We start from the raw sequence: 16,183 nt of genomic DNA, 5'->3' as shown, positions 1-16,183 counted from the left end.
CAACAGTAACTTAACAGATTTACCATTAAAGCTGCTCATGAGCAAAGCATCAATACACTTAATAGTTTTTTCTTAGATATATGTACAATTATTTAAGTAAAATAACTTGTTTAACCGGCTTGAAACTCATAGTTTCTTACAGTCATGTTTATTTCTCTTTTGTTTCTATTTGAATACATTTTGTATTTATTTTGAAATTCCAATATTGGATATTTCTATATTTCTCTACACTCTCTATACTATCTGTCTCTGGCTCTTTGACGTACTTTCATCAAAATTCATTTTCATTTTACACCATGTATTTTTTGTTGAGTGTACACATTTACTTTTTATTGAAGACATTTTGTAAAGAAAAACTAAAAATATAATGTATGAAACTGTTGTTTACATCAAGGAAGAAAGTTTTGAGCATTTTAGAGCTTCAACCATTTCTCAGAAATTTCGCAACAGTCCAAACTCACCTGACATCTTCCTGCACCTGCTGTCAATCATGTGGAAGGTCTCCGCCCACTGATGACATCACAGGCTAACCAGAGTTTCTGCATAGCAGAAAGAAAACATCGACTGTCAGAGTGAAAGGTAAGAAACTGCTGCTCTCTGGAAGTCTTTGTCTCTTTAGCCTAAAATATATAACAGAAAATTAATATTACTAACAGCAGAACAGATATTTAAAGTTGAAAACATTTACCTAAAACTTAAAACGACAGATCACAATTAGTCAAAAATAGGTATCAAATTAATTTCACCTGTCACCTGTGTTAGTAAAAAAAAAAAACTGTTCTGAAACTTGTAGACTGAACAGAAAGTCACCTGCAGGAATGACCACTGGTCTGAAATTGTGTTTAGAACAACGTGATTGTTGTCTGTTCAGTGTTTTTCCTCCTCGTGCTGTTTGAAGAAGCGCACCTGTCCCAGCAGGTTCGTCACGGTGGCGCCTTTTGTCTCGTGTGCTTTTTATTTCAGCTCCTGTCAAATGATGGGATAAATGTTTGTAGAGAGAATATTCTTGTGTTTATTTTTTTTGACACTTCAGAGTGTGTTCATGGAAAAAAAAAAAAAAAAGTTTTAAGCTTGATAAATCTGTGAGTCAAAGTGTAAAGAAGCTACAGACAAACAAACTTCTTTGCTTTAATCAAAAATGCTGACTAAAAGTCCTGAATGCAACTTCAAACTGAGAAGAAAAGTGACTTTCTTTTTTCCTCAGTTTTGTCTCTCTGGATTTTTTTATGTTTCAAAGTTAAATATGTATGAAAGAGACTTTGTAGTCCCAAAAGTTTAAAAAATACCAGTCTGCACAAGATATTGTTTTTAAACTTTTAAATTTCCTCCTGATGCCACATGGCGCTAAAATATTACAAATCACCTTTAACAACCAAATCAAAATCCATAAGAAAAAAAAGAAGTTCCCTTGGATAGGATAGGTACTTAAACATTACCTCAATCTAAAATAATTCTTCTTTTTAAACAATTAAATACCAGGTAATAAAAGTTGTTTTTCAGGTTTTAGCTCATAAAAGAGTGGGAGTGTATTCCCACAAGGTGAGCAGGCGGTCAGCTCTCTGTCCTCTAAATGCCAGCCTGAAGTTTTCTCAGTATTTCTGTTGTCAATTTGTTTGTAGACTAAACCTTTAAAAGTTGTCACAGCTTCCCCTCAAAGTCATAAGAATAATATTAAACATGGAAGTGAACCATTGCTAGCTGATTTCTAATGTCATTTCTTTGTGAAAATAGATGCAATTCTGAAAGGAAGCCTTCAATCTGAGACTGTCAAACTGATGAAGTGCATCCACTCATTCATACATGTTGTACATGTTAAAGTATAGATGGTAAATTATAGTAAAAATCAAAGTGAAATGACCCCCGAAAATCAAAAAGGTCTCATTTATAAAGCTCACTTTTTCGGTTGTTTCTGGTTCCAGAGGTGGATTTCTGGAAAAATCCTCACCCTCATCCCTCCAGAGTCTGGGGCCTCGAAACACGACAGCAAGCTGCCCCAATACTCGTTAGCAGTAGTACATTTGATTTGTTTATAGCAGCGTGTGTGTGTGTGTGTGTGTGTGTGAGACAGGTGTCTTTGTGACATCACCAACGTGTCTCTCTGTGTTTATTGTTCCTGTTCTCACGCATATTTAAAATGTTTCCTCCTCTGATAAAGCTTTTGTTTTAGTCCTCTATGTAAACAGAACTTTCACTCATCTGAGTAGAGCTGGTTTCAAGTTTCTACCATGAAATGCTGATGAGGAGTTTAGTTTTGTTCTATCAGGAATGTGTTTAGTATTTATACTATTATCCCATAATAATGGGATCATATGAGCGGGTTAAGAACTGTAGAGCTTCACACCTGTCCAGCCGTCCTTCCACCTGTCCAGCCGTCCTTCCACCTGTCTGTCTTTAAATCTGTTTATCTCTCGGTTGTATACCCCTCTGTCTTAAGCTACACTGTGTGTCCTTCTAACTTTCTATCTCAAAACTCTTCTCTCTGATTTCTTAATCTGTCTGTTTTCTTTACATCTGTCTGTCTCTCCTTTTGTCTCTGCGTCCCATAAACCTGTCTGTCCTCACGCCTGTATTTTTGTACACTTGTCTGACAGTGTGCCTGTTTGAATTTGATGACTCGCACGTGGTCTGTTTTGTTATTTTTGGCTCTTTTAATCTGTCCTTTAAGCAGGAATGCTGTCTGACTTGGTCCCTTTCCCACCTCCATTACTGTAATTGTTGCAGTAAAACATGTTTTCTTCTGGCTAAAATACCCGATGAGAATGTTTGCTTTGAGACAAACGACTTCCCCTTACTATTACTAACACTGTTCAGAGTACCTAATTACCTCCTGTCCTGAATTCTTGGACAAAGGTTACTTTGTCTATGTTACACTGCTAACAGGAGATGCTAACGCTAACAGGTGGTGTGAAGATCTTGAGTGATGTAAGACGTTAAATAATAGCACAGTTTGGACTTAATTATTGGCAATATATAAATACATATTGAATGATGAGATTCTGTTGCGATACTTGTACCTGTCAAGGACAAAAAAACAAAACAATGTGTGTTATTGTTTCAGCTGTTGATGTTTCCTCTCGTCTGTCCTGTCACAGTATGACGATGGCGGAGGCAGCGGCCTTAGATATGTTCTCAGAGCAGGAGTTAACCTGTTCCATCTGTCTGGATGTGTTTGATGAACCGGTCTCCACTCCTTGTGGACACAACTTCTGCCAGGTAACATTTACACATGAAGAACACCTGCTGAAAGAACCTGATTTTTTGTTTACTTGTGACATGTTGGATGAAATGACCCTTCTTATTCTTCTGTTTGTGTATCTGCAGGTTTGTATTGGAGGTTATTGGGCGTCCAGTCCGGTCTGTACCTGTCCGCTCTGTAAACGCCAGTTTGACGAACGCCCTCAGCTCAGCGTCAACAAAGTCTTCGCTCTCATAGCAGATAAATACAAAGAAGCTCAATATGGTGCAGCAGGGTTACCGATGCCCGTCAGGAATGGGGCGACGGGAGCAATGGCCACAGACGCATCCAGCACCAACGCTTTAATGCCGCAAAATGGCGAGGAAGTGGTGTGGTGCGACGTCTGCACGGGTCTTAAAAAACCTGCTGTCAGCTCCTGTCTCACCTGCACGGCTTCCTACTGCACTGAGCATGTGCAGCCACATCACACCACACCCTTCTATGCCAAACACCCACTGATGGACCCTCAGGAGGCCCTCAGGGGCCGCACATGCTCAGAACACCACCGCCTGCAGGAGGTGAGAGGAAATACAGACTTAATGTAAGGTTCATGTTTAGTGTGTTTCATGTTCAGGTCAAGTAATCTTGTCTTTTAAATTTTTAATTATCTGTGTTTTAAACAAAGTTAAAAATAAATCCCTTTTTAAAAAGTTAACATAACAATCAATCAACAAACAGATCAGTGACAACTGTTGAAAAGGTATTTAGGACCAGACTCAAAATGTGTGATATTAGTTCTGATGAAAAAAAAGGAAAACCTTTTAGTGATTAAAAACAGCTCAGTGTAAATCTTACTAAATTATTTTTTATAGATTCTTACTCATCGTGCTGTCAGGGCTGAATTTACCTGTTACTTTTCACCTTTAACCACCTGATGTGTTCACTTGCCCAGGTTTTCTGTCGGACATGTCAGCTCTGCATCTGTGCCATTTGTGTCCTGGAGACGCATCGAACACACAAAACAGTTTCCGTCCAAACTGAGAGACTCACCAAACAGGTAGACAGCAAGAAACATGCTCGTGTTTTTTTATCATTAGAAATATTATTTCACGTAAATGTTACTGACAACACATTTCTTGTTTTCAGAAACAGGTAGCGAGGACGGAGCAGGAGATTCTGAATCGGATCAAACAGAAAGAGATTCGTGTGAATCAGCTGAAGAAGAAACTGGAAGGAGTCAAGGTCAGACTTGCTGACTGACTAGAATTGATATTACAATTCAACACTCTAAAAATGATTATATATCAGTAAAAAACTGTCAGTTTGAAGTAGTTCATCCAGCTCATTGGCATAAATAACTATTAAAAACAGTTGAGGTCTAAAGTCCCATATTTTCTACAGTTTTGTACATAATTTGAATTCCCATTACACTGTTAAAAAGTAAATAGAAGTTGAAGGAGTTTATCATTTATAAGAGCATTTCAATACTTTTATTTCAATAATGACTTGTATCAGATGTATGTAATCATTTTGCTTAATGTCATACATTTTGATTTATTGACAGATGTATGCAGATGGTGAGCGAGGCGAGGTGGACCGCCTCCTGGATGATGTGTCCAGCTCATTGGACAGGATTCGGACTGAGGTGGTGGGCGGGATTGAGAGCCAGCTGGATGCCGTGACGTCGAAGGGGGAGGGGCTTGTGGACCGACTGGAGGAGGAGCTAAGCCAGCTGATGGAGAGGAGGGCAACGCTGGAGGTCCAAGCTATCAGTCAGGACCACATTGGCTTCCTGCAGGTACGACGTCAAAGTGTCTTTATTTTTGATGTATTCTCTAAAAATTCTACAAGATTCATATTGTGCTGGTTTTAGCCTTCGTCTGTTCGTGTCATACCTTCATCTATAAATGCATACTCTGTGTACAGTGTGTGCATACACGTCTGAATGTGCAAATAAAACTGGGTCAAGTGCAAATTACACCAGTACCTCATAATTATGTGCAACACTCCAGCACTATTGCACTCTAATCCTCTGCTTGTATCTATGAGTCTGTCAACTAGTGCACAGTTTGTTTTTGTAATTTTGTGTGTGTTGGTATTTCATGTCATTGAGGTAATTTCGTATTTGTGTGCCTTTTTTTTTGTTTCAGCATAGCATCTGTTAGCCTATTAAACCTGTGTTGTCCCTCTCCTCCGTCTCAGAGCTACGAGAAAGCCACGGCTCCTCTCTCTGGGGACGAGGAGAGGGAGGTGGACGAGGATGAGGAGTTTTCCCTCCACTTCTCCCTGGGGGAGGTGAAGAGCTCTCTGTCTGAGGTGAAGGAGAAGATGGACGACATTCGAATGGGGGAGGTTCGGTCCAGAGGCAGCAGAGGTTCCTGTGAGTCCCAGAAGACAGTCATTTCAGTATCTGGGGATAGTTGATTTGCATTTCGGGAAGTTTAACATAAAGAGGATAAATACCTAATCGATAACTGCACCAATAGATAATGAACTAAGTTGTTGTGTTTCAGTCTCGTCTGGGGATCTGATGATGGCAGAGAGCATGGTCAGTCTGAGGGGAAGCAGCGCCAGTTTGAGGAAGAGTCACTGGTCTCTGAAAGGTCAGTTCTGATCCATCACCGAAGATTTCATCCATCAGGAATATAAACCGTGTGTTAAGATAAAATCAGGACCAGCTGACTCATAAACTACATTCAATCAGCCTGGTTTGTTTTGATGACTTTTAATGTGAAAGAATCTGAAAGAGTGCATTTTTGTGTCTCCCTTCAGATCATAAAAAGCACAAACCTGTCTCAGGTACATGTCTTTTTTAAAACGTCATTATTGATAAACATTTTAAGTTATTCTGCTTCATCATGACGTTTCCGTCAGTTAAAGTCAACATGTTCTTCCTTTTCTGTTAGGACACAAGAAGGCTCGAGTCTACATGGGTGAGTACACATGTAACTTTTTAATTTTCTTTAATTGAACTCCAATGATTGTAGTTATAAGTATAAATACTGCTGATCATATTATTTTAAATATGATTCACCATGAAGTGTTCAGTCAATACTACAAAAACAAAAGATGACGCAGAGGCCGGCGGGGAATCATGGGAGTTCTCTGTGTCATCATGGCGGCCGCCTCGACAAGACATGCCCCGCTTTAACATGACAGATTTCTCTGGTTTTGATTACATGGGTTCAGTCCACAATTTAGATATTTTAATGTAAACATTGTCATAAATTTTTTTACATATTGTATGTTTAATTAAACTTGAATAGTTGTAGTTATAAGTGTCAATCATAAAGATGATTTAAATGTTCCTTCTTTTTCTTTTGGAGTCGTTTATTTGAGGCTTTTTTATTTTGAAGAAACAGAGACCTGTTCACGGGAGGGTCGGCTGTGATTTCTCAAATGTTCCCACTGCTGCGGCATGTGCATGCTTATGAATGTTGTTTCATATTGATGGACACTTGATACTCGAAGTAGTCGGAAAACTAAAAAAAACGCGTCCTTGTTGATTTCAGAGGACGTGATGTTGAACCCGGTGACGGCGTATCCCTTCCTCATCCTGTCTGAGGACAGGAAGCAGGTGAAGAGAGGAGAGAAGCTGCAGTTCTACAGGAACAGTCAGCAGCGCTTCGACGTCTGGTCCTGCGTCGTCGCTAAAGAAGGCTTCAGTACGGGACGACACTACTGGGAGGTCAGACTCTGAGCACACCGCAGGTACTGGTGTGATCCTGGGCTCCAGTGTGACATACACACCTCTGCTCTCTTCACCTGTTGCAGGTGTTTGTTGGGGAGAGTAAGGACTGGAAGCTGGGAGTGGTCGGCGAGTCAGCACAGAGGAAGGGTCTGTTCGACATGAGTCCAGCTAGCGGATACTACGCCATCTGGTGGAGCGGCAGCCAGCTGCGAGCGCTCACTGCACCTCCTCTTACAAAGGTTCAAACGCACTTTAAACTCCAAAGCACTTAACTTTGGAAATGAATAAGCTTTTTATGTCATGTAATTCAAATTACAACTCATTTAAAAGGAAAATGAATCAGCAGAAATACATGTCTCAGGCTTTAATTTAGTAAAATAGTATTTATTACATTGTTCCTGTTGAGCAGGTGAAGGCTCCTCCAAAGCTGCGTCAGGTGGGCGTGTTCCTCGACATGGATGAGGGTCAGGTGTCCTTTTATAACGTGAAGTCCGGCTCCGAGATCTACAGCTTCAGCGGATCCTCCGAGTTCACCGAGAGGATGTTTCCTCTGCTGGGCACCGGGGACAAAGAAGTCCCCTTGGTCCTCGGGACCACTCAGTAGCTGGCCTGAGAGGACCAGGAGGAGGGACACAGACGGGGGATGGGGGGGGGGGTCAAATCCTAAATGTAGAAGGGAGAGAAATGGGGGAGAGGGAAGAAGACTGACAGACGCACCGGGAAAGTGACAGTCGATAGCAGCCATGTTGGATAGAACAGAAACCTACAGTTCTGTTACACCGCTACCATGACAACAAAAAATTATTAAATTGTAATTAATTATTTGATTATCATTATTAAAAAAGTATTATTTTTACAAGATTGTTTTGGTGTTCTTCAAGATAATATGCATGTTATAATTCGATCCTTTGAATGTCATAAGTCTGTTCATGTCGTAACAAGATCTTTGTGTCATTTCTGTACTAACATCAGATTATTTTCACGGTTTACGAAGAGATGAAACATCCTCTTTTAAAGCTGTAACACCCTTTTTTTTTTTTTTTTTACGGAGGTAGAAAGTTAGTACAAGAGCTGTCCAGTTGTGTTAATGATTTTATAAAAACTAATGGTTTTCTGGTGTATCAAAGCTTTTTGTTGTCATGGTAGAGGCGATTTAATAAAAAAAAAAAAAAAAGAAATCTGGAGGTCTTCATGTTTCTTCAGATTTGGAGTTTTTAGTTATTAGGAAACAGGAAATGGGTGTGATGTATTCCTATATTTTTCTAACAGAGCATGTGTTAATATATTTACTGAGATTGTGTTAAGCGAGAATTTATCAAATAGAAAAACTGTTGTTAAATAAGTGCAAATAAAGAATGATGGTGATGAAATGTGTTGTAATACAAACATGGTATCTAAAGTTAGGAGCACGTACTGGCTGCTGCGTTGTTGGAGGAGCCAGCATTTCAACACGTTTCCTTAAAGTCTGATCAGATAGTAAGGTTATTTTATGATTCATTCAGTAAATATCTCACATACTGCTCCTTTAACTAAAACAAAACTAAGCAGCATTACCAACAAACTTAACTGAAACTAAAACATAAGGCAAAAGAAAACTAATGAAAAATGCTAAACTATTCAAACATTGAAGACAAACTTATTCTTTAGCTTTAGAGCTTTAGAGTGCTTACTCTATAAATCTGTAATTCTCTCTCCAACATCGATCTCGGCCGGCCGTACTTTTTATTACAAAACTTGACTCAGAAACCTTCAATCCACATTTCTCTTTCAAACTCACAAAGCTCGCGACAGATTTATCATTCAAGTTCATATTTTATTTAACATAAATCATATTGCAGTCAATGTGAACAGCTGGGGTTTCAATATACACAATAGAGTCGTAACATTTTTAAGCCCTTTCCCTGTTTGACCCCACCCGCAACAACCCTCCCTCCCACCCACTCAACTAAAAACCAAAAAAAGTCCCCTCCCAGCAAACCCTGCCCACCCTGACTTCTTTTAACAAACACATTGACCCCCCCCCCCCCCCCCCCCGCCCCAACCCAATATGTCTGCCCGTCTGACAGCGCTCCGCCCTCTGACCCTCAGTGTTTGAGTTAACATGAGCAGCAAACTCCAAAATTCTTGCAAAGATGAAAAAACTTGCAAATGAACACGTCCTCCACTTGTTGGTGTTGTTGCACAATACCAAAAAGAAAAAGGCTGTCTGAAATCTCTTCCTTGGTCTTGCTTTAAAAAACTTTTTAAGGCAAACTCCCTTTCGCTGTAGCTCACAAGCCCCGCCCTCCTGTGCATATAGCCACTCCCACTTTTAATCCCTCCCTCAAGGGGTGACAAAACTTCCACTTCTGTGTCACTACAGGCAGAAGTCCAAGTTGCTGTTTTGCTCAGAGTTACATTTTAAGGCATGCATGATCTAATTGAGACTAACAAGCCCCTCACACTAACAGGCCACTCCCCCAAGCTATGACATCATTCCACCTACATATGTGAAACTAACGCTGAGTTGATGTCTTGAGGGACTTTTTAAGGCCAATCTGCTCCCAGCAAGGCCCCAGCCTCCATCACAAATCCACCCCTCAAGTTTGTGAATATTGCCCCTCCTATTCTGGCACACAGGCCCCTCCCACTAAAAGCAAGCCACTCCCACTTTCCACACAGGCCCCTAGCTTATCAGCGATCATTTGTGGCTCTAGCCCGAATCCTGGGCAGTCTTTGTCAGGAACTGTGTTTGTGAGTTTGGAGTTTGCTGCGAGGGCGAGAGGGGGGCGTGTCCTTCTGATCACCTGCTGGCGCCACACACACAAAATAAAAAAAGAAAGAAAAGAAAATCTTGTGGCTATAATCATCATCATCATCCTCATCATCAGTGTCGTGGCGTTCTATGAATCAACAACGCACCCAAGCAACATTCACTGACACCTTCCTCCCCCCCCCTCCCGCCTTCCATCATTACCATCGGCCGCTTCTCGCTGTCGGCCATCTTTTTAAGTTCAGTTTCTGTGTGTGTTGTGTGACGGCGTCCCCCTGTGGCGTGTAAACGGTTCAATGCTGCGTCTTGGAAATACAACAAAGAGAAAATAAGAGGAGAGGGAGGATGGAGGAAGAAGGGAGGGCGGGGTTTCTTTGTCGTCTTCTTTTGATTTTAAAACAGAAAAGCGTCTTCTGGCGTGCTGCTTTCTGTCGCCGCAGCTCCTGCTTCTGCCAACGAGCAGGGCTGAGGAGGAAAAGGGGGATGGAGGAAGGATAGGGCAGAGGGAGAGGGGGGGGGGGTAGAGGGGGGGTGGGGGGGAGTTCAGGGTGAGAGGGAGGGAGAGTCTGGAGGATCACAGGACGCCGAGTTATTTAAGACACCTCTCGAAGTAGGTGGCGCCCACATAGCCGCCCCTCAGGGAGCGATGGACGTTCTGCTCAAAGAGTCGCCGGTTTGTCTGGAGGACTTCTGCTGCCTCCTTGTTCAGCGGGTCTTCGGGGTTAGGCTCCTGAAAGGGGGGGGTGCACAGGGGAAACATTGCGTTAAGTCATGGAGGGATCCTTAAAATGTGCTCAGTGACGACCTATAAACGCTCACATGGCAACTCATGTGCACCTGTTAGCATGTGAGAGAGAGTAATGCTGAGTCGCTGCATGTACACTGAAGTATCAGAAACCTTCAAGCACAGTCACATACGTATCTGCATGACTCGCTGAGTGATCGTTTTTCAATCTTGGAAATATGGAGTGGAATCAAATCCCTGACTGATTATTGTCAGTCTCAACACACATAGACGAGTGATGTGAAGGATGAGTCGACCAAACATAGTTAGAATCACGAGTTATTGTCGGCACACAATGTTGATTTAATGTCTGAACTCAAACGCGGCCGTCGGCCACTCGCCGAAGCTGGAGGTCTCCCAAATCTAAAGCTGAGCTGTAAACTATCCCAGTGAGTGTCTGGTAAAAGAGTACGCGTTTTACTCACTAGAAATAGATACTGTAGACCGTAGATGATGGAGTTAATTGTCAAAACAGGCTTCCAGTCCTCTCTGCAGAAAAAAAACAACACAGTTAAAATAAGACAAATGACTTTTTATCCATTTAACCAGAAGCTTTTATCGTTAACGACACAGGACAGATGCCTGGATGATGTGTCCAACTCTATGAGTGATACTTGTAGTTTGATGAGCAGCACAGGTCACCTGCATACAGTCTATAATCATGAGCTGGTCCTAGGTCATAATGCCCGTCCCGTATTTCCTGCTTAGTTCTCACATAGTCACATATGGCAGAAAACAATCTGGGTAAAGTCAGAGGTCAGTTTCCAGAAGTGTTGTGTCAGTGTGTGAAAGCAGCATGAGAGGAGAAGCAGAGGTGGAGAGGCTTTTGAAGAAGTCAGCGAGCGACGTCAGGTCAGAGTGGATTCAAAGTGTCCCTGGTTTTTAAGTTTCTGCAGCTGTGAACTCACCTTAAGATATTTAGGCAGACGTTTCCTTCCAGGTCGATGTTGGGGTGATACACCATCGTCTCACACTTTACCTTGGGGGGGTCGTGGGGGTAACCCTGTCCTACCTGAAACACAAACTTTTATCTTAGTTTGGATTTTATATTTGAGGACATAAAAGTTGGAAGACTGACGGATGTTTTTACCTTAAAGCCGAAGACAAATTTTCCTCCTTTGTAAAAGCCCTGTGGGACACACACACACATTACACACTGTACTTCCTGTGTTAACACATCTGCGTCTCCACTTTGTTACAGCTGAAAAAAACCCCAGATTAAATCTGATTCATTGTTAAAAAATAAAACCAGAAAAAAAGTTCACTTGGTGTCCTTTTAATGAGCTCAGTCATTTACAGATCAACACACCAATAACATGATAATGCACGGATGCATCCTCTAAGCTGATAGATGTTGTCAAAGTGAATGTTGCCGAGCGAATTCACCGTACTGCTGATTCAGAAGAGAGGACAAACTTTACGTCTGTATTCACGGTGGACGATGATCCAGCAGCGTCGGGAGGAGGAACAACTACTGAAAGTCATCCAGTCTCAAGACTCCGTTTGTGAATCAGACATGAAGAACAAGTCAACATGCATAACTATAACGGACATGTTGGCGTGAACATTTTGTTCCTCATACTTTTGTTCTTTCTTAGTTGCAGGACTTGTTTTAAGTGTCTTTACAGGTTGTTTTTTTTCACCAAACAACATTTCTTTATGACACTCTTCTGAGTTTCTGTAATGCGTACAACTCCGTCTTTCTGATCCAAACTCACTTCTTCTATTCTTCGAAGGATCAGCAGCGGCGTTACCCTCGTGTTTCAGACTGTTGTTGTTTTTATTACAATAAAACACTTTGAAAACAGTTTGGGTGTTTCGTCTCTGCCACCTCTGTTTGTCCACATTTCTCTTTTAACTCGTGAAACTACTATGAGCGACCTAATGCGCTTCCGTCACATCCCTGAATTTATCAATTAACCAATCAGACAAGGCTATTGTCACGCCACAGTGGAACTGTGATTAGTCAGGACTCCAAAGCTAATGTTACAGTGACTGAGAAAAAGGAATACAAAAGTGCAACTGAAGCTCAGAGCACTGCTCGCCACTCTGTGAGGTCAATAACCGTCTCATTTAGCCGCCATGAACAACAGAATGACAATCCTCCTCCTTCGGTTTATTTTTGAGCCTTTTGTGTCTTTATTTATAGACGGGACTGTGGAGGGAGACCGAGAAAGAGAGTAGGCAACCACATGCGGGGAAAAAAAGCCACAGGTTGAATTCAAAACCCGGGCCGCTCGCTTGGAGGAACGCAGCCTCCGTACGTACAGGAGGACGCACTAACGACTAGGCTAGCAGCGTCCAAACTAAAGTGTGTGCGTTCTTTGACGTGGTTCAATGGCTTCGTTTCTATCACTCGCCTTAAGTGACTCTGTTATTTTAAAGCGGATGTTTGCGTGTGGAACAGACGAAGTTAGCAGACCAGATGTCGTGATGGTTTTACAGCCTCTGCAGTTGCGGTGGGTTACTGGGACATCAGTGTGAATGTCATGTTGTTAAAGCATGGAAACGATGTGTGCATGCTGAGAGTTTTAAAACAGGGTTTGTACATTAAATCGCCTTCATGTAACGTGCGAAGAAAGAGTGAGACAGAACATCTATATGATATGACTGAATGTGAAACAGGAGCTTTAATAGCGCATCTCTTTACATTTCCTGCCGAGCTGCAACACACCCTGTCCATGGACATCCGTTAAAAACTGCACGTACATCAGAGATGTTGTCTCACTTTGTGTCCATAAAAAATGTCCCCACAGAAAACAGATTATTATCTGTTAGAACTGATATCAGTTTCTATCACGCTAACTGAAGCTGCAATGGGTCAATAACAGTAAAAAAAAAATTTGCTCTGCAGCTGACACATGATCCCGAGTCCTGCAGTAAAAGTGTGTTTAGTGAACGGAAAGATTACACACACACACACACACACACACACACACACACACACACACACACACACACACACACACACACACACACACACACACACACACACACACACACACACACACACACACACACACACACACACACACACACACACACACACACACACACCTCGTCAGGTGAGATGATGAGTCTGAAGTTGAGGAGGTCATCGTCATCAGGAAAGTTGATCTCACACGTCTTTGGCAGGTTCAACTCATTGATGTCTGAAACCAAAACAGAGCAAAAAAAGAAGTATGACACACACACAACATCAGAAAAATAAAGTGATTAAAGATTGTGAATACTGTATGAATAAATATGATATCAGTAACAACAGGTAACAGCAGATTATATTCATCACCTGGACAGAACAACTTCCATCTTTACCTGAGCTGAACATACACAGAAGCTGCCAATTAAAGAACATCAATTAATCTGCTGTTTAGTTTTGATTACTAATTAAAAAGCTTTAGATCCAATATGAAGAGTCCAGCGGCTCGGATTAGTCCGTCCCAAACTCAGGGACATCCAGTGATGGAGAGCAAAACAAAGTCATCTCGAGTGAGTTTTTTTTTTTTTGAAAGTAGCTCTCATCCTTACAGAAAAAAAAGGTTGGAGACCCCTGGATTAAACGTGCTGCTGCTAAAAAATACTGTTCTAGTGCAGAAAATAATCTGCTTTTAAAGAAAACTATAATGAATCCAAAGCATAAAACAAAGTTTAAAAGTATGATTTATAATCTGCTTCTGGATAAGATTTGCGGGTTTTTTTTTGTTGTTGTTGTTGTCTGCAACTATTTCTGTTTGTGCTTGTATTTGCCGTTTAATTTTGACTCTTGATGCCATAGAAAACTATTCACTGTGATCGTTCAGGGTTGAATGGAGGTTGAATGATTGGAGGAAGAGGAGTGTAGTGTTCACCTGGATGACACACAGCTCACTCTGTGTGCAGGTGTGTCCGTCTACTGACATCACAGGAGCGGAGCTGCACTGTGCTGTTATATCTGGGCAAAGGCTGTTACTCACATGGACTCAATACCTGTCTGATTTGTCATCACCTGAGTGTACAGTCAGGTTAAAAGAGAAGGAGGAAATGACTGCTGACAGCAAAATCTAGCTGTCACTCAAACCTTTAAAAAATAACCAAATATAAAAAAAGAAGTGTGCCACCCTGAAGACAATTAAAGAGAGAGCTGACACAGCAAGTTAGCCACTTATGAGCTATTTTAAATTAGCACACTAGCTTAAAAAAGAACATCTGCCTTTTTTTAAAAGATGGGTTGCCACTAAAGAGTCAAAGCTACACAACAGGGACCAATGTTGGGTTTTTTTCCGGGTTTAGTGTTAGTTGTGCGCTCACAAACCAGCCTGAACCGAATCTAAAACACGGACTAGCTTATGAACTGTCTGTCTGCGTTTTGTTTTCAAATATAGAACAAGCTAACCGCAGTTTAGCTTTCACTACTTTATGCTAACGCTAGCACGCTAGCTTGTTAGCTTGTGTGAGTTATAATGAATCGTGTAAACTATCTGTATTTTTGTGAAATGAACAGTGTGTGTGTTTGTGTGTGTATGTGGGGGTCGTGTCACCCTGCGGTTTACAGATAAGCAGGACCAGCTAACCGGGCTCTGGTGTTGTTGACTCGCCTACCTTTCTGTATTCGTAGCTGGGCCGCGCTGGCTTTCTTCCCCCCGGCTCCTGTCCTGTTTCCTCCAGCAGATTCCTCGTCTTTCTTCTGCTGCTTCAGGGTGAAAAGCTTAATCATCTTCAGTTGTTGATAATTTAAAAAAAAAAAAAGCCTGTGTACTTCGTGTCCCGCTAGTGTGTCTGTGTTAACGGGAGTCGGTTCAGTCCTGATCAGCACCGTGATGTGGATGGAGCCGGTGCGTCTCTCAACTGATTACACTGAGCTAGCCTAGCCTGATGGCTAGCAAGGGGGGAGGAAGTCTGTCTGTCTGTGTGTGTGTGTGGGGGGGGGGGGTACCATGGACTGTACAAAATAAACTGCAGTGTGCACATTTGGTTGAATTATTTTAAAGCTGGAGAAGTGAAACAAGTCCCCCCCCTCCAAAAAAAGAAAAAGAAAAAAAGGGATCACTGAGGGGGGGGGGGGGGGGGGGGGGGGGGGGAGTGGACACAACACATCAACACAACACTGCAGGTTTAGGGCCCCAACCCTCCATGGGGCCCTAAACAACATTTGATTTAGGGGGCCGTCTATTTCTGCCAATAATATTGATTGATGATCATTTACACACCTACTATAAACAGTAATGTAATAATAACTTTTTGTGACATTGTTTTGCCTCTGTACCTGCGCTTTGGATGCACTGTGCACACACAGCTTTGACATTTAAAGAGAAGTTGGAAGAATCACTTTACCCTACATCAGCAGCGTCACTCTGTTGACCTAAAATTGTGTCTTTGAACAATAATATAGATCATCTTGAAATCATCAGTCGTAAAATATACTTTTTTTGTTAATTGCACTTGGGGGCCCCCCTAGTTGCACGATATAGCTTTGGTTGAATAATTTCAAAAGCTGGAGAAGTGAAACAAGTGCATGCTGCATTTTCTAAACTAAATACATAACCCCCCCCCCCAAAAAAACAAAAAAAAAAAAAAAAAAACTATAGTACCAAAACTATTGTACACCTTTAAGAGAAGTATGTATTGGATATGAAAAAGTGTATTATTTATAGAAGAAGATTAGAGCCAGACATGAAAAAATAACGACAATAGGACAAGGCAGGTTTATCTGTGACAACAAGTCAAATTCTCCAGATTTCAGGAAAATACCTGAAATGTATTTATCGGGGTACAACCTTCGGTGATATCCAGAGGTTATGAGAG

At 41.6% G+C, this 16,183-nt stretch overlaps 2 protein-coding genes across 3 annotated transcripts; one reads left to right on the top strand and one right to left on the bottom strand.

The window, feature by feature from the left end:
- The first annotated feature begins 470 nt into the window (after positions 1 to 470).
- Positions 471 to 8,236, top strand: btr30 (bloodthirsty-related gene family, member 30). Of its 2 annotated transcripts, none has more exons than XM_079365733.1 (13): positions 471 to 579; positions 3,093 to 3,213; positions 3,322 to 3,753; positions 4,128 to 4,232; positions 4,322 to 4,417; positions 4,740 to 4,973; positions 5,378 to 5,555; positions 5,689 to 5,778; positions 5,948 to 5,974; positions 6,082 to 6,108; positions 6,688 to 6,863; positions 6,950 to 7,105; positions 7,276 to 8,236. In XM_079365733.1, the coding sequence occupies exons 2-13, from the start codon at positions 3,094 to 3,096 to the stop codon at positions 7,468 to 7,470; spliced, it is 1,836 nt and encodes a 611-aa protein (XP_079221859.1). In that variant the 5' UTR covers positions 471 to 579; position 3,093; the 3' UTR covers positions 7,471 to 8,236. The 2 variants fall into 2 exon arrangements, with proteins under 2 accessions (XP_079221859.1, XP_079221860.1); XM_079365734.1 differs by lacking the exon at positions 471 to 579 and adding an exon at positions 608 to 918.
- A 422-nt stretch (positions 8,237 to 8,658) lies between these two features.
- ube2m (ubiquitin conjugating enzyme E2 M) lies at positions 8,659 to 15,293 on the bottom strand. The gene is made up of 6 exons (XM_079365751.1): positions 14,981 to 15,293; positions 13,460 to 13,554; positions 11,493 to 11,531; positions 11,311 to 11,414; positions 10,828 to 10,891; positions 8,659 to 10,348 (listed from the first exon to the last, which is right to left on the bottom strand). The coding sequence occupies exons 1-6, from the start codon at positions 15,093 to 15,095 to the stop codon at positions 10,208 to 10,210; spliced, it is 558 nt and encodes a 185-aa protein (XP_079221877.1). The 5' UTR covers positions 15,096 to 15,293; the 3' UTR covers positions 8,659 to 10,207.
- Positions 15,294 to 16,183: the final 890 nt, after the last annotated feature.

Source organism: Symphodus melops (assembly GCF_947650265.1).
Source record: "Symphodus melops genome assembly, chromosome: 17".
In the NCBI taxonomy this organism is placed as follows: domain Eukaryota; kingdom Metazoa; phylum Chordata; class Actinopteri; order Labriformes; family Labridae; genus Symphodus; species Symphodus melops.
Note: the sequence above shows the minus strand (reverse complement) of the source record. Positions and strands in the feature narration are given on the sequence as shown.